At 34.4% G+C, this 27,458-nt stretch overlaps 4 protein-coding genes, 2 long non-coding RNA genes and 1 other non-coding gene across 8 annotated transcripts; 3 read left to right on the forward strand and 4 right to left on the reverse strand.

Moving 5' to 3' along the window:
* Positions 1–2,497: 2,497 nt before the first annotated feature.
* On the reverse strand, positions 2,498–4,702 carry LOC124460021 (juvenile hormone esterase). Its single transcript, XM_047010146.1, has 4 exons — positions 4,528–4,702; positions 4,178–4,478; positions 3,091–4,111; positions 2,498–3,028 (listed from the first exon to the last, which is right to left on the reverse strand). Exons 1-4 carry the CDS (start codon positions 4,636–4,638, stop codon positions 2,860–2,862), a joined length of 1,602 nt encoding a protein of 533 aa, XP_046866102.1. The 5' UTR covers positions 4,639–4,702; the 3' UTR covers positions 2,498–2,859.
* An 876-nt stretch (positions 4,703–5,578) lies between these two features.
* On the reverse strand, positions 5,579–12,156 carry LOC26529790. Its single transcript, XM_023182091.2, has 10 exons — positions 11,861–12,156; positions 11,620–11,763; positions 11,408–11,561; positions 10,447–11,189; positions 10,106–10,395; positions 9,881–10,057; positions 7,375–7,594; positions 7,021–7,324; positions 5,924–6,956; positions 5,579–5,860 (listed from the first exon to the last, which is right to left on the reverse strand). The coding sequence occupies exons 1-10, from the start codon at positions 12,062–12,064 to the stop codon at positions 5,686–5,688; spliced, it is 3,444 nt and encodes a 1,147-aa protein (XP_023037859.2). The 5' UTR covers positions 12,065–12,156; the 3' UTR covers positions 5,579–5,685.
* Positions 12,157–12,656: 500 nt separating this feature from the next.
* On the forward strand, positions 12,657–12,728 carry Trnae-uuc. Its single transcript has one exon. It is a non-coding gene; the product is annotated as a tRNA-Glu (tRNA).
* Positions 12,729–13,812: 1,084 nt separating this feature from the next.
* LOC6640534 (juvenile hormone esterase) lies at positions 13,813–16,236 on the reverse strand. Its single transcript, XM_002063319.4, has 6 exons — positions 15,958–16,236; positions 15,753–15,896; positions 15,542–15,695; positions 14,479–15,218; positions 14,128–14,417; positions 13,813–14,062 (listed from the first exon to the last, which is right to left on the reverse strand). Exons 1-6 carry the CDS (start codon positions 16,177–16,179, stop codon positions 13,882–13,884), a joined length of 1,731 nt encoding a protein of 576 aa, XP_002063355.2. The 5' UTR covers positions 16,180–16,236; the 3' UTR covers positions 13,813–13,881.
* Positions 16,237–16,691: 455 nt separating this feature from the next.
* Positions 16,692–17,789, forward strand: LOC124460022. The gene is made up of 2 exons (XR_006953980.1): positions 16,692–17,346; positions 17,467–17,789. It is a non-coding gene; the product is annotated as an uncharacterized LOC124460022 (long non-coding RNA).
* On the reverse strand, positions 17,254–19,373 carry LOC111519848. Of its 2 annotated transcripts, none has more exons than XR_006953979.1 (6): positions 18,818–19,373; positions 18,679–18,747; positions 18,312–18,603; positions 18,110–18,253; positions 17,619–18,050; positions 17,254–17,559 (listed from the first exon to the last, which is right to left on the reverse strand). It is a non-coding gene; the product is annotated as an uncharacterized LOC111519848 (long non-coding RNA). The 2 variants fall into 2 exon arrangements; XR_002724511.2 differs by having other exon boundaries at positions 18,312–18,457; positions 18,818–19,369.
* A 1,475-nt stretch (positions 19,374–20,848) lies between these two features.
* LOC6640104 lies at positions 20,849–26,984 on the forward strand. Its single transcript, XM_047009959.1, has 12 exons — positions 20,849–21,140; positions 21,229–21,369; positions 21,429–21,582; positions 21,641–22,380; positions 22,440–22,738; positions 22,801–22,987; positions 24,636–24,854; positions 24,964–25,107; positions 25,170–25,320; positions 25,380–26,122; positions 26,179–26,477; positions 26,540–26,984. Exons 1-12 carry the CDS (start codon positions 20,916–20,918, stop codon positions 26,730–26,732), a joined length of 3,495 nt encoding a protein of 1,164 aa, XP_046865915.1. The 5' UTR covers positions 20,849–20,915; the 3' UTR covers positions 26,733–26,984.
* The last annotated feature ends 474 nt before the right edge of the window (positions 26,985–27,458 follow it).

Raw genomic sequence — 27,458 nt, forward strand, 5'->3', positions numbered from 1 at the left:
TGAAATGTAGAATGAGTTAAACTAAATACAAGTTTCTGACTCGACGATGTAATCTCAACTATATGCCAATCGTGAAGCACTTTCGCTTTTTATCCCTGCTGCTGTCTGCGGCTGCGTTTTGCGGCTGAAAAAATCATCAAGAGCCCTCAGCTCTATGGTCCGGGGCGGGAAGGGTAGTTAAACTATAAAATTCGCATTCGACACAAAGCAGAGGAGACGAAATACAAGATAAAAGCGAAAGTATATTACTTTATACATATACATATATATGTGCATATATAGTTTATTATATGAAACTCTCTTGTCTTTGCCCATATACCGACTGTGTACTGATTTAGGTTCTTTTGTATGATAAGCAAAGGCCAACTGTGAAGTCCATGTACACTGAGAGAAAAAAATAAAACATAAATAAAAACCATCATTCTTCTGATAATATCTATCTAAATGATAGATAAGGAGAGACATAAAAATAGATATATATAGACATTGTAAATAATGATTGTTTCATTTTTTTATACCCATGTTAAACAAGAACACGAATTCATTTACCTTTAGTAGACCTATAAAAATCTATATAAATCACCTCAAACTCTTTATTTTTTATGCATTTGAAATGAAAAAACAAAAAAACTAAACATTGAGTACTTATTTATAAATTCTATAAATAAATGATTATATTAAAATATATTATTCTAAAGGTAAGTAAACACGAGAAAAGAAAAATAACAAATTTACGTATTATCATTATAATAAGGAGCTTAAGAGTTTTGCATAAAACAAAAAACAAAAAACTTACTTAATTCTAAAAAATATTAAAAATTAAAAGTGGATTATATTTGATATTTCCCAATAACCTGCTTTTTTCCTTCACCTTCCTAATTATAATATGTTATATTTACTGTTGTTGCACAAAAACTTTATTGGTAAAAATCGTAATTTACTTGCGCTTTAGTCTTATAATACTGTTTAGGAAATAAGATTTTTAGGTTTCGTACTTAAATTAGTTTTCGTTCCACTTTTAAATGCATATTCTACACACGTTTGTTTGTTGTATAGAATAACAATGACTTTAAATTGCATAAGTAACAAGTGTTTTCTAGTAAAATTCAGAAAAAAAGGAATAAATCTTTTAGTCTTAGAAAGGAACTTACATAACTGTTTTAAGATGTTCACTTGCTCTGTATTTAACACTAAAAGTTTTTAATTTAAGATGTAAAAATATTTATATTATTTAGAGTAGGTTAAAAAGTAATACAAACTTTAACCGAGTTAACTCCAAATTTTTCCTATCCTCAGATTATTAGCTTAACTAGATTTCATGGGGGAACGACAGGTAAAACACACGTTTTCGATTTTAATTCTCAACAAATAATGGCCATCCAGCATTTTATAAAATTTCTGATCATATAAAAATCTGTTTTGCATTGAAATAGTCATAAATGAGCTTATTTTCTGAACATAAATCAGTCATATATCGGGAGAAAATGGTACCCTAGGCAATATCCAATCCGTGTTGACTCCTTTAAGAGTCATATTTTTAGTCATACACTACCACAGCCTTATATTTTGTTTTTGTACTTTATATAAATCAGATTTTAAGCAAATAAATGAGTCATTTTTAGAGACTTCTTTTAATTAATTACGAAAATAATCATTTGTTAAACAAAAGGAGGACACTAAGAAAGGTTATTTCTGTTGGAACCATTTTCCAAACGCTGGGTGAATTGATATTGAATAAAATGATTTAAATCACGTTTAAAATAAAATAAAATAAAAAATTCCTTAAAAACTTTATTATGTTTTGTGTGGTAAAGTTGTTTTGAAATGTTAGTTAACAAGCAAATAATTATATAAGGTTTTTCATTAATTTATTATGATTATCCAGATTATTTTTTAACTCAATTGATCCAAATATTATTACCATATTATCAGTATGCTAAAAAGGTTTTTAATACTAAAAAATTTTTGGTATTTATTTTTGCGATCTCATAATCTTTCAAATGATCAGCCGCTAGGCCACTTATTGGTGCGTGGAAAATAATTGTTCATTTTTAATTTCAATTCTAATCAGTTTACTAATCACTCTATAATTGTAATGTCAATTCATTATTTTGTTGTTGTTAAATGCTCATTTTAAAAAGGGCGAATAACCTTTTAACTCAGGGGAATCACCCAAACAGCAAGCGAATTAAAAATTTGAAAATCATTTTCGTTTTACAAACCAAACAACATAAAAGATAAGATAAAACTATTTTCAGTTTAGTTTAGTACTTATAATTAGCATACATTTATTTTTTAAAAAGTGCTTATAATTTGTTTATTTTTCTGTATATTTTTAGCAAATTTATTTTTAACTCTTATCGGTTAGATAATACAAACAATTTCTGACACTTAGGGCAATAAAAAATTGGTATCTTTTCGTAGAATGATTTTCCGGTTTAGCCAAGCAATGTTATTCAATTTTGGAGTGAGAATTCTAAAGTTATAAAGTTATAACTTATCAATATTTTACTAAGTATTTATTGTAACGGATCTTGCAATTTTATTTTTATTGATGTATGATATACTTATGGGGTTTTTTTCTGTTTGTTTGCTCAGTGTATGCCCTTCACCCAGAACAATGCTCCCGTTGGGTAAAAGAAGTCTCTGATTGTTGATGCAATATGCAAATTGACCTTCAAGTGACTGCAGCAGACACTTTTGATGCAGTTTCTGTTTTCTGTTGTATGCAAAATGAGGTCGCCAGAGAACTTCTTTGTCCAATGAATTGCTTAACCTGATTGTGTGCTCCTTTACTTAATCAAATCTTTGTAAACGCATTCAATATATATGTATATATGTATGTATGTATGTTACTCCCTATGGCAGATATAGTTTCTTCCATAACTCAAGACCTCGTGTGTTCAATTTCTTATCGATTTCTTCTATAAATGTTTCTCTTGCACCACCAAAACGAAAATAGTTGCACATCTCTTGGGAAGTGAAATCTTCTTCTTTACACGGTAGTAAGTTCAAATCGTCCATTTTGCTAAATAGAGAAAGTATTTTAATGGAATTTCATAGAAAATTTAATGTCTTTTCAAAACTTACCCAGTTTTGGCAAAGTGAACTAACAAGTTGGTCATTCGCTTCATCACCTTGGCGTCTGTGGAATCTTTTTGAAAAATTGGCGTTAAAGCTTGCATTGCAACTGTATGCAGGGTATCATCCAAGTGCACAGAACCCACTTCAATTACTCTAGATGAGGCGAAAATAGATGCAAATGTTTTCTCACCAAGATAATCGAAATTATAAATGGACAATTGATCCAATTTGGTATAGGTCTTTGCTGACATATACAGGGGATACATGAAATTAAAGTCACCCACGATTCCGGCCAGGAATGCAAAGGTATCATTGTTTAGCTCTTTAATCTGAGGCTGACCATATAGTTCCAATATATCCTGCACAACATTTGAACTCACGCCTTCTGGTAGATTTATGGCCATCGCAAGATGATCCAGAAATTTAGAATTAAAATCCTTGAGGCGGTCATCCGAATCTAAATTGCGGAAGAGAAAAGTAAGACCTTCGCCTTCTCTTGAGGTGGTTCCCAAAAGCCAGGGTACTTGATGAATACGTCCTGCCAAATGAGCCTGAACAGGATCCTCGGTGAAAAAGGCTTCAGGGCCAGGTTCCTCTAGAACTGGTAAGTCAGCTACAAGAGGGTAAACGTCCCAGATCCTAGCAATATCCGCAGTTTTAAGTAAAGCCATGGCATCCACCTGACGCAAAGCGTTAGCTAATTCCTCATTGGACAGATCCTTGAAGTTGGGAATTTCGAGATGTTCCGCAAATTGTTGAGTTTTTTTGAGGGGATCCTTCTCTATTGACATAAAACTACCAAGACCACAGCCACTAAGGGACATGGATCTATGGAACAGACCCTTGGAATTCTCACTTAACATATGATAGTGAGAGGAACTTCCTCCGGCACTGTGACCAAAGATGGTCACCAAATTGGCATCTCCACCAAAGGAGGAAATATGCTTTTGTACCCACTGCAGAGCCAAACGTTGATCCTTGAAGGCAAAATTTCCAGGCATATGCTCATCGCCGGTGCTTAGGAATCCTTAAATAATATGACAGACTGTGTCTCATCTGTTCGCTTAAGCTAATCAATGAAAATTAAACTTACCAAATGGACCCAGTCGATAGTTAAACGAGACTAAGATAACCTCTTTGGTGTCCATTAAATATTGGGGACCAACCAGACCTGGATGCGATGTGCCAGTGAAGAAGCCTCCCGAATAAATATAAACCATAACAGGCAACTGCTTCGAGTCACTGATATCCTTTGGCCTATAGACATTCAAGTATAGACAATCTTCTTGTCCCCAGATATCCCAATTTGGAGTAAAGTAATTTGTCTGCAAACAAGTTCCTCCAGCTTCAGTGGCATTAAGTATACCCTGCCATGGTTTTGCAGGCACTGGATTCTAAAAGGATACGACTAAATAGAAAATTCTTCAGTATCATTTAGCTTACCCTTAAACGAAGTTCAGCCACGGGGGGCTGAGCAAATGGTATACCCATGAATGCCTCAATTTGTGTATTCTCTTCATATCCTGGAAATAGAGTCCCTTTCAGGCAACCCATATCCTTGAGGCACACATCCAGGCCAGCATGAGCGACGACTGCAAACACAAGTAGATATATAATTCGATGAACCGTATTAAACATTTCGAAAGACTGATTTGTCGTGAGTCTTCAAACTCATGTTTATATGCAAATTCCAAGCGACACGACAGGGAGATAGAGAGAAAGATAATTGATAATTGTAGTTTATTAATGTCAAAAGTAAAGTAAGTAATCAAATAATTCAAATAAAACTTGTCCAATTCTTATGAACGTAGTGAAAAAGAGGATCAAATAAGAAAGGGAAAAGCTGAATATGTCTACAAAAAGTTTTTAAGTATTAATTAATATGTCAAAAAAACAAAATTTCTAAAATTTTTCCAAATTAGTTCAAGTCCTAAAGATCTTGAAGGAATACCAAATCGAAACTTTTGCACATTTTTTAAACTTCAAAACAAAAAAACGAAAAAATTTAGCCAAGTTTTAAAGTCTTATATTTTTGGTTTTTTTCTGAGTTTTTTAACTTGATCGCAGCTTTTTAACATTAATAATTATGAATACATTTTTTTGCAAGAAAAGATGAGAATAAATTTAAAATTAAATATCGAATTAGAGAATTATCGATTAAAATTGTACAAGTATTTAATGATTTGTGTATGTATTGTTGAAAACATGAAATTGTAAGTTAAAATATCTTCCATCTCTTTCGCTTCAAAGTTGTTTTCCTTGTCATTTCTTATTAATTTTTGTAATTTATTTATTTTATAAACTATTTACTACATTGTTACTTCGCTTGATTAAGAAAGTCCTCCCATGTCGACGGCTCTGACTATAAAACTTCTGAAATGCAAATTTTTTTCATATTACAATTCTAATTGATGCTTAAGCAAATCAATCAAAACCATTTGACAGGGCATTATTATATTGATTCTATACATTTGGTTAATGGGCGTGGTCATTATTTGCATGCTACTTATCAACGAGTTTATTTAAATCTTAATTTTATTGTCAACTTAAATTATTCATTCAACTAGCTAACCCACTTACCCATATAACCCATTTACCCCTTTATAGATACAACTTTTTCCATATTGTCATGGCTCTCATATCGACATGATCATCAATATTCTCAGTGTAAGCTCCATTTACACCACCAAAACGAAAATAGTTGCAAATTTGGTTTTCAGCCATGTTAAAAGAATTAGCCTGACATGATTTTAAAGATGTTTCCTTGGCAAATATGCTGTGAACATAAAAAAAGGCATAATTAAGTTTGAAAATTGCTATTAACACACAGTAAAATTACCCAGTCTTGGCAAATTCCACTAGCAGAGATGTCATGCGTTTCATTACTGTAGCATCTTCCGAATCTCTGGGAAAGTCCGGAATCAAAACTGGCGTACGGAGTGTGTGCAGGCAATCATCCATGTGTACGGAACCAACTTCATACTCAATGCCTTGGGTAAAGTAGACGGAGAAGGCTTTCGCTCCACGGTATTCATAACTATAGATAGACATGGGATTGTCATCCAAATTGGCATACGAAGCATATGAAGCAGCCGCCACATAGAGGGGGTAATGGAAATTGAAGTCACCCACTATTTCGGCCAGACGAATGAGTGTCTCATTGTTGAATTCTCGAACTTGAACGTCATATAAATTGAGTATTTCTGTTACCACTTGTGGAGATGTACCTTCGGGTAGATTTAAGGCAAGAGCAAAACGCTCCACAAAGTTATCATTGAATTCTTTTAACCATTTGGGTATATCCAATATCCTTAGAAGAAATATGGAGCCTTCGCCAGCTCTTGAAGTGCTACCCAAAAGCCAAGGAATCTGTTGAATGCGTCCTGCCAAATGCGATTCGACGGGATCTTCGGTAAAAAAGGCTTCGGGCGAGGGCTTCTCTATAACTGGTCGATAATTCATAATGGGCTGATTGTCCCAGGTCTTAAGGATATCTCCACTGTAAAGCAATGCATAGGCATCCACTTGGCGCAGAGCCTTAGCCAATTCCTGAGTGGTTAAAATGTTTGCATCTTTTATTTGAAGATGCTCAGCTAATTTTTGTGCTTGTTTAAGGGGATCCTTTAGAATCCTCATGAAGGCAGCAAAAGCTGTGCCACTAAAGGACATGGCTTTCTGGAAAAGATTCTTGGAATTCTCACTCAACAGGTGATAATGGGTAGAAATGCCGCCAGCACTATGACCAAAGATGGTCACCAAATTGGAATCTCCACCAAAGGAGGAAATATGTTTTTGTACCCACTGCAGAGCCAAACGTTGATCCTTTAAGCCAAAATTTCCAGGCATTTGTTCATCGCCAGTGCTTAAGAAGCCTACAAAAAGTCAGAGGGAGAAACTATTGAACAGAGCTTGGATTACTGGATGTGAATTACCCACCAAAAGGTCCTAGACGATAGTTAATGGTAACTAAAATAATCGCTTCGGTATCCATTAGATACTCTGGTCCACTAACTGTGGGATAAGCTGTGCCACTTATAAATCCTCCCGAATGTATGTAAACCATTACGGGTAACGATTCGCTGCCACGTTTCTCTGCCTTGGGCCTATAGACATTCAGATACAGGCAATCTTCTTCACCACGTACATCCCAGTCGTGGACAAAATAATTTCTCTGCAGGCAACCATCTCTTGCCACACTGGCATCCAATATTCCCTGCCAGGGCATAGCTGGCAGAGGATTCTAAAAGGACATTTAACTCCATTACAGACTTATAATGTATAAGAGCTTACCTTAAGTCTGAGATCCCCAATTGGCGGCTGCCCAAAAGGTATGCCCATAAATGCCTCAAAGTCCTTTGATTCCTCATAGCCACGTAAAAGTGTTCCTTTTAAGCAACCCATATCCTTGAGGCACACATTGAGATCTGCTGTAGAGACTATGGTCCAAAATAGACAAAGTCTCAGTCCCAAGTAAGCTAAACGCTTCATCTTCACTTCAAATGACAAATGACTGATGAAACGATTCATTTATAGATCTTTTGATTGTCCAATTGCATGTGAATAAGCTAAAAGGGGGGCGTTACATTTACAATTAGATGTTGACATAGAGATCTCTATCAATTGAAATTGAATCTTTAGTTGTTAAATAATGTTATCTTTCAATTTTGGGCACTCATGACCAAACTGATGCTCTAGGATTTGTAGTCAATAGTGAAATCATAATAGTTTGGAAGGTTGTTCGATATATGTAGGTTCGATGTATGAGGCGTCGGTTCATTATTCAACATTCCAGATCATTAGTTTCTCTCAGCATATACATATGTCCTTCTAAATCCTCTACTGACAGCCCTTTGTGGTAATCAATTGGGGATTCCTTTTGTAAAATTTTACTTAAAATACAAATAGAACCATTTAAACTAAGTGTATCAAGTTGATTTGATTATTTGCATACGACATTCGTTTAATAAGTATAATAGACTAAATCTGATGGGCGTATTTGGCATTTTAGCTGATTATTTAGTAAGTTATCATATTTCCACCCTATTAATGAAAAGTTATTAACTATTATTATCCAATTGCTTGAATGAACTTGAGGTTCTTTTCTCATTTTTTGCCTTTGATTTTCCACTCTATGATCTTTGAAAAATTTATTTACAACTGTTGAAAGTCACTATCTTCTACACCATTAAAAATTATCTGAATAATTAAAGTTATTAGCCATATGTTCAATGATATAGTTAGTTAACAAAGTTTCTGTTTAGAGTTTTAGTCTGTTTTAGAATGTAAATTTTTATTGTACATCTTCATTCTTGTTAACAATCTCCAAGTCTTAAAAAAAACAAGAATGTTTTGTTGAAAGTTTTACAAAGTTAGTATGTTACTTTTAACGATTAAGTCATCTTAAAAGTTGGTTTTTCGAGCAATAGGATAAACTTTAATCTTTCCTCTTCTATTTGTTTCTCGCCATCTTCGCCATTATCCTCACGATCCTACAAATACTAAAGTTCTAATTTGTTAAATTAATTTTTTTGAAATATTCCTTATCGTCGACTAAAAATAATTTTCTCTGAATATTAGTTTGATATCTATTTGATATCTAACCACTTAAATTACAATTACAATACAGTAGCAATGAAACAAATCTTTTTGTTAAAGTTTCCATATTTTAATATTTGTCTTATTTTAAGTTTAAATAACAAAGAAAGCATTTTAAGATTATATTTAAATGAAAACCATTACTACAATTCTACCTAATTTTCATTTTTTCTAAATTTTTGTATGATTTTTGTAACTAACTTTTCAATCAGAATACATACAGGATACAAAACTACATTTTTGTGTTTGCTCATTAATTTACGACTTTTTTCAAGTCCCCTTTTATTTTTATACTAAAAACTTTTCTAAAGTATTGACAATAGATGTAAATTCTAAATTCAAAATTTCAGCTCAAGTAACAGATTTGTTGTCATTAACTTTATTGAAACCGGCTATTGTGTAACTCTTCAACTACTTGGGAATTATAACTAAATGAAGCGAATTTGAAAAGGTTTTTAGTATAAGTTGTTTAGAGTTTTGTGGCTCTAAATATTTTATTTATTTTATTCTTTTTCATTTGTCTTTTGCTTCCTTTAGATAATCATACGATAAATTAACTTTAGCAGTTGGAAATTCATTATTTGTTAAAACCTCAAATTGATCAGGATGCGAACTACTTTTGACGAATCGATGAGAATGAGATGTCCTTAGTTTTAATAAATATTATTTGCACAATTACAACCACACTTAAGTGTCCTTAGGATCCATATTTATTGTTCACTTCCAATTATTTATTGTGTGATTTCTAAGTATTTAAAAGTTCTTAAACATGTTGTCAAGATACCCATTGTTAGATACATTTATTATAGCCTAGATTATTATAGAAACACTAAATATATGTTTATGTAAGTATGTATAAGTATGTAAAAGACGTTATTCTCTCTCTCTCTCTCTGTATGCTCTCCATGTACTCTCTGTCATTTTTGACAATAAATTTATCATAATCTTATAAAATTGACTCTATTTACATATATTACACTAAACTTAAATTGATAAGATTTTAGTTTGAAAACGCTTTATTAATTATTAACTAATGATCGTTTATTCTTTCTTTGGAAGAGGATACACAAAAAATTGGTCTATATTCACAGATCAGAGAATTCAATTCAATTTTCAGAATCCTATCGTCTTACTTCTGAACTGATGGTCGAAATATTTTAATACAGAACTATAATATTAACTTTTTAGCATATGTCCTTATATTTCATCCAACAAATACATCCATAGTTTGAGTTTTTCACTTGGTAATTGGTTACTAACTCTCACGTCAAAACCACCTGTACGATGATCATATTCATGATAGTCACAAAAGCCATCGCGTCCTTCGGCAAAGACATCACGTGTACAATTTCGCATGTGGGGAAGAAAGTTGGGTCTTCTAAAAAGAAATGTATAATCATGAGCCTTAACTTTAATAATAACTCACCCGTTTCTGGCAAAAAAAACAAAATAATCAACAAACGATTGAATCAACTTGGCTTCCGTAGAATGGTTTGGAAAATCGGGGAAGAAACGGGGACTACGGAATAAATAGAGCAAATCATCGCCATGAACGACTCCATAACTCCTTGAAAGTTTTGCATCAGCATAAATCGAGGCATAACTATGAGGGCCCTTATAATTGAAGTTGTATATATAGATAGGATCATCTCCGGATCGAACATAATATCTGACAGTTTTATAGAGGGGATAATTGAAATGTCTGTCCGTCATCCACTGGGAAAGCAAAAAAATGAAAGAAAGCCTTTTTATGTGAGATTAACTTACATATAATACCCCATCCACAGTTTGGGAATCCAATTTGCGTGTATCATTAAGGTATTCTTCTCTGAGGATCGCTATTTTTTCATTTGGATTATAGTAAGTAGTATGTCTACCTGAAAATTCAGTTAAGTTCTTTAGTAACTCATGGAATTGCAAATTGAATCTATAACGCAATTCGAAATTTTCGTAAATTTTAACCACACGCACAGCTCCGTCATTGGGTACGGTTCCCAAGAGCCAAGGAACTTTTATATAATTTCCATGTTCCATAAGCAGTTCAGGCTCTGCCGTTAAGAAGGCGTCCTGGTGTGTTGATTCTATGACTGGACGATAGATGTGCAAAGGATCTGCATCCCAATATTTAAAGCCATCTCCTGCATTTACCAAAACGTCTGGATCAACGTATTTAAGGGCGTCTGTAAGTTCTGCTTCACTCATATTGTTTGCATTTTGAATATTGCAAAATTCTGCCACTTTTCGGGCTTGTTCCAGAGGGTTTCGGTTAATGGCAGATGGAGCAATCGCCGTGCCACTCATGCTAATCACTCTGTGGAAAAGACCCGCAGACATGTTGCTCATTAAATGCAAATGGGTGGCAATTCCATCGATACCATGACCAAATAAGGTCACTTTGTGTTGATCGCCCCCGTAGTAGTTGATATTATCCTGGACCCACTTCAAAGCCATGTTCTGATCTTTGAGACCAAAATTGCCAGGCATGTTCTTATCACCAGTGGAAAGAAAACCTAAGATGGAAAGAAAATAATGTGTTGACATAATGTATGAATATGTCATTAACCACTATTTGCCCTGATATCGAGGGAAAAGTTTTAAGTGATCATGCTAAAAATCGGTTAAAATGAGATATCTATTTCGACATTTAAGGAGCTTAAAACGCGGGCTTCCACCAATTGAACTTAACACTGTCTGCAAGGATACACTAATTTCGGTGGGAATAACATACCTAAAACTCCCACTCTATAGGACACTGTGACCAAGATTACAGCTTGTGAGTCCATGAAATACTCTGGCCCACTGACTGAAGGACCAGCTGATCCACCAATGAAACCACCTCCATGTATATAGACCATGACAGGCAAAGGCGATTTCGACAAAGGCTGTAAAATGAAGGCTTTATAATTTTCTTGTTTTATTTGAGATGTCTTGCTGACTTACCATTGGTCTGTAGACATTTAAATAGAGACAATCTTCTTCTCCATACAGTTTTGGTGGGGATGAAAGATAATTTTTGTTTATGCAATCTGGTTTGGGTTTACTGGCATCCTCTGTTCCAAAAAGCTTTCCCATTCTTCGAGGTCTCTAAAACAGACAAAAAGAAAATGAAATTGCATTTGCATAGGTAATACATAGAATCCTCATTTGTTTTTTTTAAAGAGTCAGCCACCCTGAAACTCACTTCAAATCTCAGATCTCCTATAGGTGGTATGGCATAGGGAATCCCCAAAAAGGCTTGAAATTGTTGCGTTTGATAGCCCGTCATGTAAGTGCCCCTGAAGCAACCGCTATGTGGCGCACACACCGTTAAAGTATCATCATCGGACACTGAGTTTGATGCCAAGCAGAGAAAGAGGTAAACAATAATGAAGGGTGAATAAAACATGGTTGGGAAAACCAATCCAAGTTAAGGCTTCTTCTGCCGAATAGATTGAATGTGGTTAGGGTCTCAAAGTTCTTAGTCCACCTATTAGCTGTTCGAAAGGCAATTCGGTCTTTTATGCCGAAGAGACTAATCAATTAGCTAAGCCATAAAATTCTCCATTCGTCACATGTATTAGCCAGATTTACTATTTGCTTATATAATTATGTATTATATTTAAATTTGTTAAATAAAATCTTACAATTATATAAGCAAAATTCTCGATTCTCACTCGATTTTCATCAGTGAGGAGTCTTCACCAATGCCACTATTATAAAAATTTAGGAGAACAAAAAATATTTGAATAGTAAATTTGCAAATGACTTCGATGAATATCAATCCGTTTCATTTTGCTGCTATGCATTTTTAACGCTAATAAATTACTTTTAAATGGTTGACCTTTGTTGCTGTTGTTTAGTTGCCTAAATTATTAGACTACTTAAACAATCACATATTAAAATTTGCTATGCCCTTTTTCCCCTTCTTAAAATATATATATAAAAAAAAATACAGATTTTGGCCTAATAATCAGGCCAATATTTCTTGAAAGCACATCTCCCATATGGTCTAGTGGCTAGGATATCTGGCTTTCACCCAGAAGGCCCGGGTTCGATTCCCGGTATGGGAAGTATCTTTTTTTCAAAAATAAAAAAGCTAATAAAAATTTAACAGTATATTTCCAAGCGAAAGCGAAATTTTTTTTCGTGACAAATTTATAATTTGTGTCTTAAAATTAAAATAAATAACAAAAAGGCAACTAAAATATCTTTTAACTGAAAGATTATTTTGAATAGGTCCCTCTTTGTTGTTAAACACTTTCAATAAACGAGCTTCTTTTGAATTAATCAAGTCTTAAAGTATTTGAATCTTCTAATGGCTTCCTTTGAATTCTCTTAAAGTTCCATATTGTCCTGATGAATCCAGATGACCCAGAGTACGGCCTGATTTCCGATCAGTCTTAAATAAGAATTTGAGAGTCTTTAAAATTATTTCCTGTGAGTTTCGCTTTGGGGTTGGGTGCGTTCGTTATAATTGTGGAAAGTGTCTCTCCAAATGTCACTAAAACGGTCTTTAAAACTTTACAATGTTTTCGTGTATTTATTTTATGCGTTATATAACACTTTGTAGTCTTTCTCAAAACTCTGGCCATATTATCCAGGAACCTTCGTGAAAATATGATACAAATGGGGTTACTTCCATAATTTGCAAGTTTTCTTAGTAACTTTTCACCGGGTTTTTATTTATGTCAATTTTTTCTATAACCTTCCTATTTCTTTGGTCTTCATTTTCGAGAACGATTAGGACCCTATAAATATTTTGTCTCTTTGTCTTAACCCTCTAATGCTGTTTTCTAAACTATTGGAGGAAAATAAGAAGAACAATTTTTTTTAAGTAAAAAAAAGGGCAATAAGTGTCTCAAGGCACTCTTGGGCATCTGAGCGTAAAAAAAAGTATTGAATAGAAATTTTAAATTTTTTTATTCGTATGGTATATTTTGAAATAATTTTTTGTTGAATTGCAGCATAAATAGATTTTTTATTTAAATTTCTGCAAAACACTACATGCAGCAGATCATATTACACGCGCGAAAAAACACATGCTTTGTGTTTATTAAGAAAAAAAGTACCGTTAAAAAATTATTTCTTTCTATAGGATACCAGTTTAAGCGCCAAAACCAAGCAGAAGGAAAGAAAATTAGTCGATATAAACTCTTAATTTTTTATAATTTATTTTACTATTTATTATAGAACTATATTACTATCTAAGCATAAGTTTCATCTTTACTCCAATAAATATAACCAGTATTGAACTCTATTAGTGTGAAATTGGTCTTTAACAACAACTTTAAAACCATTTTCACCATCATCATTTTCGAAGGAATGATATTCACAGAAGCCATCGGGTGGATTGCCGAAGATGTTAGCTGAGCAAGGACTCAAAGCAGGCTGATTGTGGATTGCTCTACAAGGATAGGGACATTGAAATCAAATGTAAGGTAATACACACCAACTTTCAAGACAACTCACCCGTTTCTGGCAAACTCAACGAAATATGCAACAAACTGTGTAATCAACTTGGCTTCTTTAGAATCTTTGCTAAAATCGGGGAAGAAACGGGGACTACGGAATAAATAAATCAAATCATCGCCATGAACAACTCCATAATCTCTAGAGGGATTTGCCTTGGCGTAAACTGAGGCGTAACTAACAGGGCCTTTATAATTGAAGTTATACATAAGGACACGATTTTCTCCAGATCGAACATAATCTCTAACGGCTGTGTAGAGGGGATGCTTGAAATGTCTGTCAGTCATTATCTAAAAAAAAAAAAACAAATAATGAAACAAATTTTTTATATGGGAGTTTGTTTTCACTTACATTTAAAAATCCATATATTGTTTGGGGTCCCAATGCATGAATTTCATTCAAATATTGTTTTATAAGAAGTTCTGTTCTATCATTTTTTTGTTGTTCATTAAACTGACTTGGAAATTCGACTAACTGCTTCAATATATTAGAGAAATTCGAATTAAGTTGATCACGCAAGTAGGGATTCTCGTTGATGTTGATTGTACGCAGAGCGCCCTCTGTTTCTACGGTTCCCAAGAGCCATGGCACTTTTTGATAGTGTCCGTATTCTATAGCGTCTACAGGTTCTTCGATTAAAAAGGCGCCCTGCACGTTTTCTTCTATAACCGGACGAAAAACGTACAAAGGATCTGCCCCAAAATATTTAAAGCCATCTTCTGCATTAATTAAAGTTTCTAAATCAACTGTTTTTAGGGCGTCTGTAAGCTCAACTGTATTTATAGTGTCGGCATTATCGATTCCACAAAGTTCTGCAACTTTTCGGGCTTGTTCCAGTGGTTTTCGGTTAATGGCAATTGGAACATTCGCCGTGCCACTCATACTAATCACTTTGCGGAAAAGACCCGCAGAATTTCGATTTAATAAATGCAAATGGGTGGCAACACCGTCTATACCGTGACCAAATAAGGTCACTTCGTCGTAATCGCCTCCAAAACCGTGAATATTATCTCTGACCCACTTCAATGCCAAAAGCTGATCTTTGAGGCCATAATTACCAGGCATGTTCTCATCACCAGTGGAAAGGTAACCTAAGGGAGAATAAAATGAGTTCATCTAAAGTATAAGTAAGTATAATATACATATAAAAGTGATTGACTATAATACTCATGAATTTGTGTATCTGATGACAAACAAACAAAAAATTTCTAAAACAATCTCCTATCGGTTTTTCCTATGGGAGCAATTATATATAGAAATAGTTAGAGTAAATTGAAATATTCATATGGATACCAAGGGTTATCCTTATAGCTCACAATCTGTACGAAAACAATTCACTGATCCACATGACAGACTTGGGTACACCTTACATTATCATCTCGCAACCATTTTAATACTATATTAAATAACATACCTAAAACTCCCACTCTATAGGACACTGTGACCAAGACTACAGCTTGTGAGTCCATAAAATACTCTGGCCCACTGACTGAAGGACCAGCTGATCCACCAATGAAACCACCTCCATGTATATAGACCATGACAGGCAAAAGCTCTTCCGACAAAGGCTGTAAAATCAAGGTATCTAAATTTCGTGATTCATTTTAAATATCTTGCTGACTTACCATTGGTCTGTAGACATTCAAATAGAGACAATCTTCATCTCCGGATATTACTGGTTGTGCTGAGAGATACTCTTTGCGTATGCAATCCGGTTTTGGCTTAGTGGCATCAACTGTGTCGGGATTCCTTCCCGCCCTTCGTGGGCTCTAAAATTGAGAATATAATTAGAAGACTATAGAGAAAGAGTTATTTTCATCTAAAACTCACACCAAATCTCAGATCTCCCAAGGGTGGTATGGCATAAGGAATGCCCATAAAGGCTAGAAATTGTTGCGATTGAAAGCCTTCCATATAAGTGCCCTTGAAGCAACCGCTATATGCGGCACATGCCACTAATTCATCATCCTCTGGAAGCTGTCCAAGGACACACACTGTGATCGACGCCAGGCAAAGACCGAGGTAAACAACGGTTAAACGTGATTTAAACATGGTCAAAAGAAAACCAATTTTGGGTCTTCTTTTATTAAATAGATCGAATGGTATGGATCGAGTTGTTGGCTTAACTACTTCATTTTTGGGAAGCACTTTCGCCTTTTATTCCAATGAGGCTAAGAAGTTACTTAAGCCATAAAATTGACCATTCGTCACAAGATTATGAAACATTATTATATAAATCTTGTATAACAATAAAGAATTTTAATAATTAAGTGTCGATTTTTATCACCAATATCATTGTGATGATTTCTCAAATTTTTCTTTTCTCAAAATCTAGTAGAAGAAATAATCTGTCTATATTCTATATTAAAGCCATTGACTCTCTTTTAAAAGATTATCAACCTTCAATTATAAGTACATTAACACTTAATCCTTTTTGAACGCTTATCATTTTTAAATGGTTGACCTTTATTGCAGTTTCAAAACTTATTTACATATTATAGTAATTATCTATATCAAGAGAATTTAATACCTATAACCGTAGCAGAAATATAGACTATAATGGCAAAGTTTCTAAAAGCTGTCTTTGGTTAATCGGAGACAGAAAGTTAGTCGTCGCGTCGACCTCGGTATACCATGCATCAAGTGAAACCACAATTTTAATGATTTTAGCTGTTTAAACTATTTTCCATTTGATTTGTCTTTAAATATGGGTGAAAAAAATAATTTTTTTTAGAATCTGTCATATTGCGACCTTCAAATATCATGTCAAAAGTATAGAATTATCCTTTTGCTAATCACAACTTAAAATATAGAATAATACATGTTATTCAAGTGTAACAAAAAAAAAAAAAAAAAAAACAAAAACAATTAATAAACTGCAAACATCCTGTTTGGAATAGATTCATAGAATCCAACCATTTAGATATTAAACATTTAGTTTAAATGAAACAGCTTTCCATGCCGTTTCAAATATTTGTCCCATAACCAGAGTCATGACTTCAATATTCTATTCTTGTTTTGATTTTTCCAATTTTTGTGTGCAATTGAAAGCCCAGAAGCCTTCCAAGACTTTGTTAGCTTGTTCCGTTTCCATAACCCCTTTTAATGTTATATTTAAGACAAAAGTCGAAAATCATGTAAACTTTAATCAGCAATTAAAAATTGAGTGTCTAGCGTGTCTTTTCCAAATGATGAACTTACACATATTCAAACTTAAAAGTATGTATACTATATTTTATAACATATTTCTGAACATATTTATTATTTAACTTTATCAGTTAAGAATTAGTTTTTGACTAACACTTTAAAACCTTTTTAAATATCATCTACAAATTCGAGATTTTCACAAAAGGAATCGGGTTTGGTGCCAAAAATTTTACTGCGGAAGTTTGCGACGATTTCCAAGAGCCATTGCGAAGAATGCTGGATGCTCTACAATAACAGGGACATAATAAAACGTATGAAATTTAAAGTCAAGGACTACAACTTACCCAATCTTGTCAAAAGAAGCAATTATGGCTCTTTTGTATGGAGTTCCTAATTCATAATCCCTCTGGTCTTTTTTTCAATAACTATGTCTGTAGTGCTGATACGGATCTACCATCTAATATATAAAGGAGTCTCCTACATTAAATAAAGATTCGAGATCTTCTTCACTTATAGTTCCTGCATTTGCAATATTACAAACTTCTGCAACGTTTAGAGCTTCATCCAGAGGGATTTGTGGCGCGACTCATGCAAATATGAAGCTGCGATTCAATAAACTCAAATGAATGGCAATTCCAGTAATACCTTGACCTAATAAGGTCACTTTTCGCCGACGTTGTAAGTATATAAATTATCTCGGAACCACATTAATGCCAAATTCTGGTCTTTGAGACCAAAATTACCAGGCATATTGTGATCATCAGTGGAAAGAAAACCTAAAACGGCAAGAGAATATTTTGAATTAAATTAATAAAATTTGTATTAAATAACGTACCCAAAACTCCAACTCTATAAGTCACTGTGGCCAAGATTACAGCTTGTGAATTCATAAAATACTCTGGACCACTGCTTGAAGGATCAGCTGATCCAACAAAGAATCTACTTGCATGTATATAGACCATGATGGGCAAACGCAAATCTGTGAAAAAGAGACGAATTTATATTTAGTTGACATTTGAAATGTCTCGTTTACTTACCACTATTCTGTAGACATTTTAATAGAGACAATCCTCTTCTCCGGATGTTGCTGTTATATGTAGGTAAGAGATAATATTTACTCATGCAATGTGGCTTTTCTTACTGGCATCAGTTACTCTGTCAATCCTGGCCATCCTTCGGGGATCTAAAATCAATAAAATCGATACGAAGTTACATGGTTCTGTTTTCGAGAATGTTCAAAGATTTCCAAATGTTGGATCAAAAATTCGATTCATTTTTATAAACTGCTTTATTGGTTGAATTATATTTGTATCCAATTGTCTTTAGCAGCTACGGATTATCAAAGAAAAAACCAAATGGGATGACATATATAATGATATTAAAGCCAAAAAAATTATCCCTTACCTAATCCAATAATATACGGACAAGAGGATTGTTTTTATTCAAATGTCTACAGACCAGAGCTAAGGACATCTGTAAAAGTCAACAGATAGTGAATTTGAAGGTGAGCTCATATTACAGCTTTGGTAGTCAGATGTTTTACCCGTAATGGTCTATATACATGGCAGTGGGTTCTTTAACGGGTCAACTGGTCCTTCAATCACTGGACCGGAGTATTTTATGGACACACAGTCGGTAATCTTGGTCACAATGGCTTTTAGACCGAGAGCATTGGGTATGTTATTTTCTTAGGTTTCCTGTCCACTGGAGATCACAATATGCCTGGTAGTTTTGGTCTCAAAGATCAGAATTTGGCTTTAAAATGGATCCACAATAATGTATTCCAATGTAGCCAAGGTAATCCAAATGTTTGTAAAATGTTTCGCAAATTTCTTCAGATTCAGGTAAGTTGTCATGTTATTGCCTTTGTTCTTGCAGATATCGAATAAAATTTACAGAATTTTGCACTCCACAAGTTTTGAAAACCAGGCCCAATGGCATTTGTGATTATATTGAATTTGTGAGCACTAATTCGAATCCAGATGGATTCCGAATATCGAACGGAAAATGTTTAAATTTGGCAAGAATTTTAAGAGGAACTAGCGTGAGATGCACGAACATTAAAGCAAGTCTAATAAATCCTATTAAAGAATACTTCTAATAGCTTCAAACACGGAAGTTATATAATACCAGGTGCTAGACCTTGAAGAAATTGCAATCAAATCTCAATTTCATACTAAAATGGGGAATTTCTTCACAACATATTACAAAAGTTTTTATATAACTAAATAAAGCTTAAAACCGAGTACTGACTTTATCGGTCAATTTCATGCTATTTAAAGCAAACAAGTTGGCACTTAACGGTAACTTAAAGTTAATTCTAGATGAGATCGTGGAACACTTTTGATAATTATGTATACCATGCATTCTGGGGTTGAAATGGTATATTTAAGTGGCCTTTAGTGGGTTTTGATATTTTAATATCATATTTTAATCCTAATTTTTCGTTTTTGAATAGACGTTTATACGGAATATAATATATAAGTATATATTATACTTTTAAGTAAAAGTATATGTATATTTCCTATTCACACCCCGTAAACGGAAAAGAATCCGTCAGCTATGAGCTGATGAGAGTCTATAAGAGATCATATCTTCAAATAACATTTGCTATCATATTTTATAAAAATCGCATTAAAATAGTTATTTTGACACACATTATTTAAAAGCAATATACATACATTTTAGTTCTCATAAATTTTATATATTTTCTATCTTATTTCGTTCGATAGCGATGTCTAAAAATTGTTTCAAACACAATCTCTACCACGGAGGATATATGTATCCAATTTCTATATTTGCGATAGCTAAAAGTGCACTTGAGTCACTTAAGTAAGCTTTCGGTGCAATGGACGAAGTGTTTTTTCTCTCCGATCAAACGCTTAATGACTTTAGAGCAGTGTTTGACTCTGTTCAGACGACTAAATACTACTCAACTATCAAAATATTAGGGCATTTCGATGCCCAATTGCAAGAGAAAAGAAACATTAAAACATTAGGCCGAAGAAGTTAGAGAATTGTTGTTTTAATGGTGTCGACCTGAAAAACGACAATGTTGACAACGTTTTCTCCAATGATAGGAGTGCCTTTAGGACCGCCTTGGTAAATATGCATATATCGCAATAAAGAGATACAATTTAACATATATGATTATAGATATATGACTTGATCAATTGTCCAATTATCTAATCCCAGCTATTTAGTTGAAATGTAATTACATCATAAGTTCTGCTTGCATTATTATGAAACGATCTTTTCTTTATATACAATGATACAAAGGGTGACAGTATATTATAATCTATTGAATAGCGTCATCTATTCAAATTATATTTCTATTGAAACAAATAAAATTTAGTTCATGTTAAGCCTAAAATTTAATTATTAAAAAATAGATAAAACAAACAATGTAACATCATCATCATAAACAGTCATTTTTAAAAATATATTAATTATTAAATTTTATATACATGTGACGAATGCAAATTTTGTGGCTTAACAAGCTATCCAACTATAATGCTAAGCTGAACTGTTGCTAATCTTGTGTTAGCTCTCCAGTTAGAAATAAAAGGCGAAATCGGCTTACGAGGAACACATAGTTGTTTCCCGAAGTTGTCCCGACTAGAAGCCCAACTTTGGATGTCATGTTCAAGTCACATTTGCCTGTGTTTTACCTTTGTGTCTGCCTGGTGATCCTTACAGCGTTTGGCAGGCGCAATCGTCCGAGAGACGAAGATCCTTTGTTAGTGTGTCCGCAAACTGTCGGTTGCATCAAGGGCACTTATATGGATGGTTATCAAACGCAAACATTTCACGCATTCATGGGAATCCCCTATGCCAAGCCACCTTTAGGGCCACTAAGATTCAAGGTGAGTGTTGATAAAGTTTCATGTCCGATTTGCAAATTGGATCTGTGAGATTAACGAATGCTTTCAATTATTCTACTCTATTGTTCAGAGCCCTCAAAAGAAACCAAAATGGAATGATATTTATGATGCTACTAATCTCAAAGCAGTATGCATAAAAAAACTTGTGATACCCGCTCCAGTAATACAAGGAGAAGAGGATTGTCTTTATTTAAATGTCTACAGACCATCGGTAAGCCAATAAAACATCTGAAATATCAACACAAAATAATCTACTTCTTCATTTTACAGCTGTATTCGCCAGATCTTTTACCCGTAATGGTCTATATCCATGGCGGTGGTTTCTTTAGTGGATCATATTCTCCCCTAACCTCTGGAGCGCAGTATTTTATGGATAGCGAATCGGTAATCTTGGTAACAGTCAGTTATAGATTGGGACCTTTGGGTATGAGATTTCACAAGGCTTTCTACTGTTTCATAAACCTCTCGTCACTTTTTTTTAGGTTTTTTGTCCACTGGAGATGACCATATGCTTGGTAATTTTGGGCTAAAAGATCAGAATTTGGCATTAAAGTGGGTTCGCGAGAATATATTCGATTTTGGTGGCGACAGTCAGATGGTAACCTTATTCGGTCATGGATTTGGCGGCATTGCCAGCCATTTGCATTTATTGAGTCCGATGTCAAGGGGACTTGTCCATAGAGTGATTAGCATGAGTGGCACAGCGAATGCTCCTCATGCCATGAACAAAAATCCACTGGCACAAGCTCGTAGAACTGCGGAATTGTGTGGAATTCCAAATGCATACACTATAAGTACGGCCGAGCTCACTGAGGCACTTAGAAACGTTGATGCAGAAACATTAGTCAATACAGAAGATGGTGTTAAATTTTGGTATGGAGATCCATTTTCCGCTTACCGTCCAGTAGTAGAGCTTAAAAGAACGGACGCCTTTCTAACAGATGATCCAGAAGTGATTATGAAAGAATGTCACTATCCAAAAATACCTTGGCTTCTGGGAACCGTCCCCAATGAGGGAGCCGTGCGTGTTGCCAATATTATTGAAAATGCCACATTATTCGATGCGTTCAATGCGCAATTCGATTATATACTTGAAGATTTATTGGAGTGGCCCAGTCGGTTTACTAAAGAGCAGAAAGAGCAGAAGACAAAGATGGTCGTAGATAGATACTTAAATGGTGATCATAAACTAACAAAAAGCCGTCAAGCAGCCTTTATGGATGTAAGTATAAATAAATTGATATAGGTATATGTTTTAATTCCAATATCTATTTCTACTAGATAATCACCGACAGAAATTTTAAACATCCTCTCTATAAAGCCGTCAGATTGTTTACTGAAACAAATAATCCCATAGAAAATCGTTACTTTATGTACAATTTCAACTACAAAGGTCCTATTAGTTATTTCTCGGTTTTTAGCTATGCAAATACGTCCAAAAATTATGGAGTCGTTCATGGCGATGATTTGCTTTATCTGTTTCAAAGACATCTCGCATTTCCCGAATTTAATAGAAGGTCCTATGAGGCCAAGGTAATCGAATCGCTTGTGAAGTATTTCGTAAATTTTGCCAAATTCGGGTAAGGTGTCAAAACGTTTCAATCGCAAGTGACTCTTTTACCTAATGTTTTTCTTATTACAGGTTTCCAGCCGATTTTCCGCAACTTAGATTTTGCACCCTACAAGTTTTAGACGAATGGCCTATAGAAATTTGTGATTATCATGAATTTGTGGACAGTTCTTCGGATCCAAATAAATTTACAGTTCGAAAAAGTTCCCGCTATCGAAAAAAGGAATATAAATTTTGGATGGAATTATTAGAAGAATATCATTAGATTAGATAATTATAAGTATTAGGTATACAAACATCAAGGCTTATTAGTCTAATAAATACTGCAGATAATTTTGTAAAAATAAGGAATGAAGTTTATAAGGCCAATGAAATGAATTGTGTGTGAAAATAATAATAAATTCTTGTATCGAACCTAAAAGATAAATGAATCATAAAGCCGCTCCTATACTTATACATCTGTAGTTATCGCAAATTTCTTTCAAGCGTAGGGGATGATAAGAATAATGTCAAATTATATTATAAAATAGATAATTTATGACTGATAACTGATGTATAACCATCTCATTTAGCTCTTTCCTAATAGATACAACTGTGCACCAAAAAATGGAGATTCCGACTAAATAACATTTTACTTTATCAAAGAAATGAGCTAATTGGGCTTATGTCCCAAGAACTCATAATAACATTAGAAGTATCCATTATTCATTAACCAGAAAGCCACTAAAGGTTTTCAATGGGGGAAAAAATATATATAAATACTAGAAACCCTGACACGCTTCGCTGTGCCCGCTTTTGAAAAATTAAAATTGCGACTAATTTGAGATTTAAACTATCCTATCTCTCAAGTTAGATCGAACTGCACATGGTGGACGAATTTTATTATAATCGGTTGAGTGGTTTAGGAGTCCATTGAGGACAAACATTGTGACACGAGATTTATATATATTAAGATAAATATCTATGGATTTTACATAGTCGACTTTCTTATGTTCCGACCGACTGTATCAATAATTAAATCTTGGTGACTACATTTACATATATGAATTAGAGCCACAAAATTGCGCTAGCTTGCTTTAGTCGAGCAAACTATAGTGATCTAGATGGCCTGTGTAATGTCATTGCTTAATATTTTTTTTAATAGTTCAGGTATACCAAAGTTTGAGCTATCACATAGTTAATTATTCATAATTTGCTTGAGTATTTTCTAAATCTTATCGAGATTCCTATTTCCTATATCATCGGCTTAACATTCAACTGCAGTGTTTCCGATAATGAGAGGAAACAACAAGGGCATGATGTTGATTTCACGATCCTTTCAATTGAGAGCATTTGGATGATAAAAGAGCAACATAAAGGTATAAATAAAGTTTCAAAACACAAGATATTAATGGTTAGACATACAATAAAGAACTTACATTCAAAAACTTGCATTTAACTACCCCTTAAAGATCGCAAATATTTCTCAAATATTATTTACACATTTATATTTAATTGGTAAAAAAAATTAAACCATACAAATGTAATTAACGAAAGACATAAAAATTCACAAAATGAAGCGAATAAATGGAGTTAAATTTGAGAAAAATAATCTTATACCTGATGTTGGATAACTCTTCCGAGGGGGTAAAATCTTTACAGGATTCTTTTGAGGATATTACATTTTTACGAGCAAAAATTGCAAGTTATATCAGTTATGTTGTTGAAAATTGAATCTCAAAGTTATCCTTCGTTAATTAGTTGTTAGTCTTGTGACGAATGACAATTTAAATGGCTTAACCAACAGCTTAGCAATTTAGGGATATAAGGCAAAAGTTCTTTAGAAGCATTCATAGTTGCGGTAAAGCTGTTGAGTCTCGTAACCCAAGTTGTCCCGTCTAGAGGACCCAATTTGGATTTTTTAAGAGATGCTACGATTAAATTTACTTTTTTACTTTTGTCTGTGTCATGTGTTTGTGGCAGCGTCAGTTAGATCCAAGCGTCGATCCGAGGACGAGCTTTTGGTGTGCCCGACAAGTGTTGGTTGCATCAGGGGCATTCTTTTGGATCGTTATCAAACGGGAAAATTTGAGGCATACATGGGCATACCCTATGCATTGCCACCTTTAGGAATACTAAGATTCCGAGTAAGTTTCCGTTTTACATTTGAAGATATAGCGTGTCTTGAATATTCCCTAGGTCAAAAGATAAAGCTTCTTACTCATTTGTCATTTATCTTTTACACTCTCATTTTAGAGCCCCATTAAGATGGTCAAACTTCCTTTTGAAATTGATGGTACTGATGCCAAAGCAGATTGCATTCAAAAGAATCATCTTTTACCTAACCCAGTAATAGAAGGGCAAGAGGATTGCCTTTATTTAAATGTCTACAGACCAGTGGTAAGTCCACGGGAAATCTATAATGCAAAAAGGATGTCAATGATTGTGCCCTCGTTTTACAGCGACGTCATGAACTCTTACCCGTAATGGTTTATATACATGGCGGTGGTTTCTTTAGCGGGTCGGCTGGTCCAGCAATGACTGGACCAGAGTATTTCATGGATACAGAGACGGTAATTTTGGTCACAATGTCTTATAGATTGGGAGCTTTGGGTATGTTTATGATTTAAGGGCTTTTCTTCTTAAATCGATTGCTTTACTTTCATTCTTAGGTTTTCTCTCTACTGGAGACATCAATATGCCTGGTAATTACGGTCTCAAAGATCAGGAATTGGCATTAAAATGGGTCCGAGATAACATAGCCTATTTCGATGGGGATCGGAATAGGGTGACCTTATTCGGTCATGGTGCTGGTGCCGTTGCCACACATTTGCATTTATTGAATCCGTACTCTAAGCATCTTTTTCATAGCGTTATTACTATGAGTGGCACGGCTAATGTTCCTTTTGGCATTACCAAGAATCCTTCGGCACAAGCACGACAAACTGCAGAACTGTGTGGAATCCCACATGCAGAATCTATAAGTCTAGCAGAGCTTACCGAGGCCCTCAGGGAAATCGATGTAATAACATTAATCAATGCCAGTGACGGCCTTAAAGAATGGGATGTATATCCTTTGATCAACTACCGCCCGGTCGTAGAACCTCCGGGAATCTTAGAGTCAATCGTTAGCGCTGATCCAGAAAAGCTAATAAGAGAAGCGAAATATGAAAAACGACCTTGGCTTCTGGGAACTGTCCCCCAAGAAGGTGCTGTGCGATTTGTCAACATTTTGGAAAATACCAGATTACTTAATGAGTTCAATAACCGTTTCAATTATTTATTTGAACAAATGATGGAGTGGCCCAACCGGTTCACTCCAAGTGAGAGAAAGGACAAAACAGAATCAGTTGTAGTCGAATACTTAGAGGGAGTTTATTTTCTAAACAATGGAACAAAACAGGGTTTTATGGACGTAAGTATAAGCAGACTCATTATATACGGTTTTATTCCATATCCGTTTTTCACTAGTCGATCACCGACAGAGGTTTCAAACATCCTCTCTATCAAACCATCAAAAAATATGCTACAAGCAAGAATGCAGAGAGAATTCGTCAATACGTATACAGCTTCAAATATAAGGGTCCTAAGAGTTATGCCTCCCTTTATAACCAAGCAAATGTGACCGGAAAATATGGAGTTGTTCATTCCGATGATTTGCTATATTTGTTTCGTAGTCCTATTTTATTTCCCGACTTTGATAAGCAGTCCGATGACGCAAAGGTGATCAAATCGTTTGTGAATTTATTCGTAAATTTTGCCAAATTTGGGTAAGTTGTCATAATGTTGTAAATGCATGTGAATTTTTCAATTCATACTTTTCTTATTGCAGACATCCTGTCGACGTCCCAAAGACCGAAGTTTGCTCCTTACAAGTTTTAAATTCACGACCCATTGGTATTTGTGATTATATTGAATTCGTGAATAGTAATTCGGATCCAGATGGATTTAGAGTACAGAAAAATTCAGAATATCCAACCGAGAAAATAAAATCATGGCAAGTGATTTTAGAGGAAGCACCATAAGCATTAAAGCAAGTCAAATAAACTGCACCAAACATGGAAATTAAAAAACTACAGGCGATAGACCTTAAAGAAATTGCAAGAAAATCTCGATTTCATACTTAAATGAAGATTTTATGACACACTAAAAAGTTAGCAAACAATTGATTCCCATTTTAACCAACAAGTTGTGACATATCTGAGAAGCAATTATAGAAGAAATGGTACCTGAATTTCTCATACAGATACATTTTAATATACAGAAGTTTTCTAACACCGTTTGCGTTTGAGTCGATAAAGTGATCCTGTATGTGGGAATATAAAAAAGATAAGAATTCCACTCCAAAGTCCCGTAATATTTGTTTTAGAAGCTCCTGTGCCTGCAGTGGTTTAGGTTCAGTTGTAAAAATTTAATCCTTACTGTTTTTGGCTGTCTACACAAATAACGGGCAATCTTTGCGGAGAGTGTTATGAGCCGTGTTATCCCGCTTATACCTTGTACGTAGTATGCATGCTACTGTCTGGTTACAATCCTTTGAAGCTCAGCTTGGATGCGTCGCTGAGCGCCTTGACTTCAGCAGTGTCTCCAAGCGATAGTTTCACTGCCTGCTGCAGTTTCTTGATCCTGACGTTCTTCTTTGGCTCCACTGAGTCTTTCGTCCTGGTGTCCTTTTGGATCCTCTTCGGTGGTTTTGGCGGCGGGGTTGCGCATCGCGCATGCTGGGCATGATTCAGTCTTCGCCGCTTGTT

Source organism: Drosophila willistoni, assembly GCF_018902025.1.
Source record: "Drosophila willistoni isolate 14030-0811.24 chromosome 2L unlocalized genomic scaffold, UCI_dwil_1.1 Seg196, whole genome shotgun sequence".
In the NCBI taxonomy this organism is placed as follows: Eukaryota; Metazoa; Arthropoda; class Insecta; order Diptera; family Drosophilidae; genus Drosophila; species Drosophila willistoni.

Coding starts and splice junctions, on each gene's coding strand:
- LOC124460021 (XM_047010146.1), bottom strand. CDS start 4,638: ATGGGTTGCCTGAAAGGGACTCTATTTCCAGGATATGAAGAGAATACA. Junction 4,479..4,527: donor TGGCTGAACTTCGTTTAAGG/GTAAGCTAAATG, acceptor GTATCCTTTTAG/AATCCAGTGCCTGCAAAACC. Junction 4,112..4,177: donor CTATCGACTGGGTCCATTTG/GTAAGTTTAATT, acceptor ATATTATTTAAG/GATTCCTAAGCACCGGCGAT.
- LOC6640104 (XM_047009959.1), top strand. CDS start 20,916: ATGTTCAAGTCACATTTGCCTGTGTTTTACCTTTGTGTCTGCCTGGTG. Junction 22,988..24,635: donor TGGAATTATTAGAAGAATAT/CATTAGATTAGA, acceptor ATTTTTTAAGAG/ATGCTACGATTAAATTTACT. Junction 25,321..25,379: donor TTATAGATTGGGAGCTTTGG/GTATGTTTATGA, acceptor TTTCATTCTTAG/GTTTTCTCTCTACTGGAGAC.
- LOC26529790 (XM_023182091.2), bottom strand. CDS start 12,064: ATGTTTTATTCACCCTTCATTATTGTTTACCTCTTTCTCTGCTTGGCA. Junction 10,396..10,446: donor CTGTGGATGGGGTATTATAT/GTAAGTTAATCT, acceptor TTGCTTTCCCAG/TGGATGACGGACAGACATTT. Junction 6,957..7,020: donor CTATCGTCTAGGACCTTTTG/GTGGGTAATTCA, acceptor GACTTTTTGTAG/GCTTCTTAAGCACTGGCGAT.
- LOC6640534 (XM_002063319.4), bottom strand. CDS start 16,179: ATGTTTAAATCACGTTTAACCGTTGTTTACCTCGGTCTTTGCCTGGCG. Junction 15,696..15,752: donor TGAATGTCTACAGACCAATG/GTAAGTCAGCAA, acceptor TTGATTTTACAG/CCTTTGTCGGAAGAGCTTTT. Junction 14,418..14,478: donor CAATATATGGATTTTTAAAT/GTAAGTGAAAAC, acceptor TTTTTTTTTTAG/ATAATGACTGACAGACATTT.